Here is a 7,297-nt window from a genome sequence, read left to right as displayed (position 1 = left end):
TCTTGACACTCATGTTTTCATTGTCTCATGGTTAGTTGAGGTTAAGTGAAGAAAAAGTCCAAAGCAGATGTTACAACCACGTCCTTGTTAGTGTTGGGTTGGCTATGAAGAAAACCATACTTGCTTGTTAGTTATATAGTTTTCTTATAATGCATGTCTCTATTTCAATTGATATTATTTTTTATCGTTCCTCTCATCATATGTTCCCTAACAATATTACTTAAGAGTGCTTTGAATAAATCTAAGAACTTTTTTTTGGTGAATAATAAATCTAAGGACTCTTATTAAATATTTTGTTTCAAGATATCAACCATGGCGGCTTTAATGATCACACTCAAATTCATCACATAACCTGCTGCATATATAGACTTTTCTTGGTCTACAGCTAGCATATCAATAGTAACACAACTCAAGTAAAGTAGAACTAAATGCAATAACATGATCCAAATTAAAACACAACGAATTAGGATTCATGAGCGAACAAAGACACCAAACTATCTAAATTATTTAGAATGGATGCAACATTTATTTTTTCCCCAGCTTATTTTTCAAATAAAGTTCTATTGGCGATGTATTTCGATGCATAAAATGACTAACAAATGCGATATTGATCAAGGACTTCAACTCTCTTTCCTGTGGTGATTTTGAAATCCCTCAAATCTTCGTACTTAAATGGTCGATAGCGTTGTACATGGTCAACTTCCACCAATTTTTTAGGCGCCTCAACATTACCATCCCTTGGTGATAACATATATGCACCAAATGAATAACCAGTACCCGTTTCCTTGCATATTACACGATGTCTAGCATTCCAAAAATTTCCATTGCTCCAAACCTGTACAAAGATATATTTATTTTCAAGTGCATACATGATGTTCAAAATTAAAATAAGGTTTAGCTAATGTGATTCAAATACATAAAAGTATTTTGGTAATCTATGCTTACATGTCCAACATCTCCAACAATGCAAAGGAAGGCCCCTGGTATGGGAGGAACTGCCTTAAATGTGCCAAAATCATCTATCATCTCAAGACCACTAACATGTTCATCATCTTGAAGTAGAGTGATAAATCCTGTATCTGAGTGCAATTGTGCTGCCATGGAGCCTATAACATCTGGGGTAAAACTAAATTTAATAGTCCTCAAAATGAATGGCCAGTCCTTGAAATCATTATCGACTATACCCAAAGACTCAGCCATTTTTTGGGATACATTTGATGCCAAGTCATGAATTGCTTGACCATATTCCTTTATTATTTGCCTATGAAGAAAAAAAGTCCAACTTAATGAATGTTAAAGATAGGATATCAAGCTCATTCTATATCTGAATTTAAAGCCAAATAGAAAGAATTGAAGAATGATAAAAATAGAGGAGAAATAAAGTATATAATTTTTTCTTGACTAATTTATTAGATGATCATAAAGAGAGTGAAAAAAATTAATGAAAATATTATATATACTAATTAAAAATATATATTTACTTCATCCTTTTTTTTCACGACACAATTATTTATTATATAATAGTAACAATGATTTATTATTGTATAATGACAACAATGAGCTTCAAATCTAATACCTTATATTAATTACTCTAACTCTTACAACTAGGTCAACTAGGCCAACTTTGAATCCGTTTTGAATTGTTATTCTTTATATATATAAATATTTAATTTTAAGAAATTAAAAGAGAAATACATTTGCACCAACAAATCATCTCCCGCTCAAGGCAAATTGGACAGATTTCCCTAATGGTAGTATCCACGAAATTTCGTAACCCCTACCTCTCATTTTTGTAATCAAATTCAGTGACTTTAAAGCGGGAAAATCACCTTCACTTTCCTCCCATTTAAGCCATTAGATTAATTTTTATGGTCTAGATTTTACCATGCATTTATTTTAAAAATACTTTTAATTTAATTATTGACTTGGTTTGTATATTTATTATACTTTAAAATTATAAAAAATACTACTTAGCGATGAGCGCGTAAATTAATTAATCCAGAGTTATTTTAGTTTAACAAGTCGTCTATAGTATTATTCAAATTGTCTAAAAATTTCTGACAATTATTTATTTGTAAGAAATCTTTTACCGAGAATGAAAATTTTTACAGTTTAAGAACTACAACATTTTTTTTTCAATTTTTTTATGCACATCATCAATATCTTTTATTAGAGATAATCCTATTTTAATAGTTAATCTACACGCTTAATAATATTGTTTATGATTTTAAAGTATATAAAAATATAAGCATTAAATTAATAATATAAGTAAAAAAGATCTATTAAAACAAGTGATAAAATCAGAACCACCAAATTAATCTGATTATGTAAAATGAGTGATTTTTCCTCCACAAAGTCACTGAATCCACACCCCTCTTTTTTCTACCAAGCAAACAGGCAAAAATCAATAAATCATACTTTGTCCAATTTTCTTTGCCTCCAACATTATCCAATCTAAACATGTGGTTATAAATCTTTTTTGTACTATACCAGATAGGTATTCGGCCTAACCTAATACCTCATACCCCCTATAGTGTTGGATACTTGGCCTATCCAAATACCTAATACCCCTTTACTAAGTACTCAGTCCAATTAAATACCAAACATGTCTCATCCAACCTATGATGATTTATATATATATAAAGATAGGTTACTCATGTTATTTGAGAATGTATCATTAGGGATGAGATCAATTCCCTAATGACAATTATATATACATTTTCTAAAGAGGCAACCTTGGAAAGAGCCATAGGTAGAAGGTCCACTAAAATATGTATAAATATAGTTACGTGAATATTGAGATAAAACACTGTTGATTCTCATTTATTGTCCTCTTTTATTACTCTTAATCGAGATCTTACTTAAACATTGAAACATCTTTTATAGGTATTCCACTCTTTGGCTGACCAAGTATCATTTAGAGAAGAAGAAAGATCATTCACAGAAGATAAGCAAGGAACAAAGTTACCTATTTGCCCCGTGCCGATACAAGTACTACTCTGATCTTAAATATAAAAAAAATCTTGGTCTCAAATATAATAAAAAAAATCAACTAACTTTACCTCATTTAATCTCAAATATAAAACAATTTCAACTAATTTTATCTTATTTAATGTTATTGTCTTTAAAATAACCTTCATTTAATTAAGATTTTAATTTAAATACTCCTTTTTATTCTTAATACCGAGTTCCCGTAAAGGATATAAGTTGAAAAAGAATAAATTTTTAATTAAGATTTATACGATTAACTAACTTTTATAGTTAGAATAAATCATTTTTTCTTATATTTGAGACTGGATAGAGTAGGTAGCAATTTTCAATAAAAGCACACAAAAATAAATTCTATATTGTTGGAGCCAAATAAAGAAGGATTGAGTGAGAGAGTAAAATAAAGAACCTGTGACGGGGTGACACATTCAAGTTGGAGCAGAAATCTTCAAATGCTTGTGGTGATGCATGCATGTCATATATTCCCATGCCCTCGTATAGAGGACTTGTTGGCGATGCCGCCCTATAGCCACTCTCAGGGACGGAGGAGGGTTTGTTGCGCATTTTGATTTCCGTGGGAAGGTCATGCAAGTATTTAACCACTGACTTCATGTCAGCCATGAGTGTTAGTGGAATTGAGTGGTTGATGATTCTGAAACACCCTGGTTTCTCACATGTTTTTCTCAGCTTCTTGCGCTCCTCTTCCTCTGAAAGCCTCTGGAAATCCACCACTGGAACAATTTCCTCCATCTCTTTCTCTTTCACGTTACTTTGTTGGTCTTGTTCTTGTTCCTTTCTTTGGCTTGGGTGAGAGTGAAGGAAGGAACTCTTATTAATAGTATTGATTGTTGCCTTGTCAGAAAAAAACAATTCGAAGGAAGTGAAGAAACAAAGACAAAAAAGAAGGGACAGTAAAAAGGGAGAGTTAACAAACAGTGTGATGATAACAATGATATGTAAATTATTGATTTTAACATCAAAATAGTTTCCATGGAAAATATATTTCTGAATTTGGAAAGTAAAAAATAACTGTCCATGTCTTATTGTTTGACACTAGAGAAACCACCCTGATTTGGAAATTTAAAAGGCAAAAATAAAAAGTACATACTCAACGCGTGAAATTCTGTATTCGTTTAAAATGAATGTATGGGTTAATTTAAAATTATATAAGTTCACCAATTTTTAACATGGTCCCGCGAAGAGCGCTTATCATTGCTACACAAATCGATCATTTGTTTTCAAAATTATATAGGACGTAAGAAAAATATCATGGACACAATTATGTACCAAAATTATCGGATATGGGATAAGATTTTGATATGCCGTTTTGGCCACAATTGATCCTACCACCACGATTGGGAAATGCCAATTGTGAATTTATTTAAATAGTTAAATTAAAACTACCGTCATAACATGGTGACTTAATAATATTCGAATTATTGTTAAAAGATCTATTTCGAATAGAATTATATTTAAAGGAGGATATTTAAAAAATAAAAAATGAAAACTAGTATAAATTTCAAAAGTTTGAATTTGCATGTCCAATCTATCTTAAATAGATATTAACAGAAAGCTTTTGCACATTATTATTTAAATAATACTATAAAGTCATTAAATTGTGATGAAATCTTTCACCAAATTATTTTATTATTGTGATAAGGTGAGATAAGAATAAGATAAAATTTTAAATAAACACTATACATTTAATTTACATCCAGATTAAATAAAAAGAAGGTAAATGAAGAATTGAACAGGAAAGGAAATTTCGATCACATGGTACAATCACAATCATACTAGAGAACAGAGAGGTTGAAGAAGACACAAATTTTGGTAGCTTGTAAAGTATAAATATAATAATAAGCAAGTAAAGAGGTTACAAAATTATGATTTACGAAAACAGAAGAATATTGAAATTAACACAAAACAGAACAACTGGCCAAAATCCGAAACTACGGAGGAAGCCACCGACACCAAAACGGCATATCAAAATGCTTTGATTTGGGATATGGGATAAGAACATTGTCCATCACAATTAGCTTGATTTGCAAAGTCGAAAACAGTTTCAAACTGTGTTTGCAAGACTGCAACCATTAATATTGAGGTTTCAGATGTGTCAAGTTTTAAGTTGCAGTTTCACACGTGCCAAGTTTTAAATCCGGTTGCAATCGAAGATCTTGCAAATAAATACCAGTGAGAAGGGACACTAGCTATGAAGCACGAACACTCCAGCCCTTTGTCGTGTCCGGTGTCCGACTAGCATCCGTGTCCGACACCGACACAACACCCGTACTACGTTCTATATTTTGGACATTATAGGTGTTCACGTGTCTATATATATATATATATATATATATATATATGTGTGTCGTGTCCGGTGTCCATGTCGGTGTCAGTGCTTCATAAGACAGTAAACTTAAAAATGAAATTAAAGGAAAGCAGGGATCATCCAAATACAGAATCACAAATTTTACACAGTCAAATTTGGATCCAACTCCTCTAAAGTGAACAATTTCACTCTATAGACTAAAGCAAGTAATCAAAATCGTTTGATTACAAGATCAACCATTCAGTTTGTTATCAACCACTGTGATTAATTACCTTACTCAAACTTCTCTGAAATCGTTGATATTATGTTTGTTTTTTTCTTAGATAAAAAACCTAGAAGAGCTAACCAGCATAGCATGGAATCGAAATTCAGTTGATACAATAAATAAATTTGTATCCGATGGCGAAAAGACAATTAATTCGGTTTCAAAAGGAGGGGAGATCCAAATCTAGTTAAGGTGCAGTGCACTGTTTTCATAGTAATTTTGCAGGTTAACGAAGGAGGGGAAAATGGGAGTAATAATAATAAGCAGAGAAAAGAGTGAAAAGGGACGCAAGAAACGGCGTGGAATTGGAATGGAATAGCATGCATGCATAATAGATCGGAAAGGGAAGAAGAGAAATGCGCACCAGAGGAATGTTTGTTGTTAGATTCAGAAAAAATAGGGGAAAACGCAGAGATCGCCAGAAATTTCCGAGTGCTGTGCTGTCAAACAAAAACTGTCCCAGCGATAGCGAATTCTTTTGCTTCTTAACCCAATCCACTCATCTGTTTCAACCAATGAAATAATATTTCTTTAATTTTATTAAAAAAACATTTATAAAAACCTTTGAGAGAACTTAAAAATATTTAAAAATGATGGTTGTATAGTTTTTTAGAGAGGTATATCATCTTCGGTGGGAAGAAAAACATGAAGCGGAGAGGAGAAATATATACATATTATGTATATTTGTTTTTTTGGGGTGTCTTTATATATAAATATTTGTGTGAATAATTTTCTTGCAGGTGTAAACTAATTGATAGATAGTAACATGTGAATAATAAATATTATGATAGATCGGTATCATTAAAAAAAAATGTTAGCATGTTCTTTTGCTGACACTATTTATTATGATTGGTTGAAATTAATTAAAAATTACCTATTTAAAAATGAGATTTATTAAAATAAATAATTTTTAATAAATTACAATCAAGTATAAAGTAATAAAAGGAAAATGTTTATTAACAAAACATTCGTATGTGTGAAATTAAGTTAGATGTTCTTAAGTAAAGTTTTAAGTTTAATAATTATCGATGAAAAAATAATTATTAAAATAAAAACTTCACTAAAAATAACCAATTAAATTTTTGAGTGGAGAGTGATCATTATTAACAAAATTGGTGAATATTCTCTACCGATATCATATAATAATAAAAAAAATATATGAGAAAATATCTCTAACATTCCTCATTATTTTACTCAAATTATAAATCTATTTTTTTATAATATAAAATATATATATATATATATATATATATATTTGTAAAATATTTATATGTGGACATTTTTATTATTATTTTATCTGAACCCCAAGATTTCAGGATGAATCCTGCCTCAAAATAGTTTGTTCAATATGAAAAAAAAAATTAGTTGGATGATAATTAAATAATAAATCCCATTCCTTTTATTAAAAAAAATCAGTCAGTCTCTATATATATTAGCACGGTGCATAGTGAAAATAAATAATAATTTAGAAATATTAGTATTATATATTACTCGTTGGCGTTGCGGATAATTATATATATATATATATATATATATATATATATATATATATATATATATATATATATATATATATATATATATATATATTATAATATTAACATGGTGCATATAATCATATTGTATAAATTATTGTTAGACGTGGGAAACGCAGATACATAAACATGGTTTCTTTTTTGTCTGCAAACATAAAATTGTTAATATTATTACTAGGAAAA

The 7,297-nt window shown here is 29.8% G+C and overlaps 1 protein-coding gene across 1 annotated transcript; it reads right to left on the bottom strand.

The window, feature by feature from the left end:
* Positions 1-393: 393 nt before the first annotated feature.
* Positions 394-6,033, bottom strand: LOC100783522 (gibberellin 3-beta-dioxygenase 1-like). The gene is given in 4 exon segments (NM_001254188.1): positions 394-835; positions 946-1,261; positions 3,398-3,840; positions 5,944-6,033. Coding segments are annotated over 3 exon segments (900 nt in total). The 5' UTR covers positions 3,739-3,840; positions 5,944-6,033; the 3' UTR covers positions 394-592.
* Between the last annotated feature and the right edge of the window lie 1,264 nt (positions 6,034-7,297).

This window comes from Glycine max, chromosome 13 (genome assembly GCF_000004515.6).
Source record: "Glycine max cultivar Williams 82 chromosome 13, Glycine_max_v4.0, whole genome shotgun sequence".
NCBI classification, from domain to species: domain Eukaryota; kingdom Viridiplantae; phylum Streptophyta; class Magnoliopsida; order Fabales; family Fabaceae; genus Glycine; species Glycine max.
Note: the sequence above shows the minus strand (reverse complement) of the source record. Positions and strands in the feature narration are given on the sequence as shown.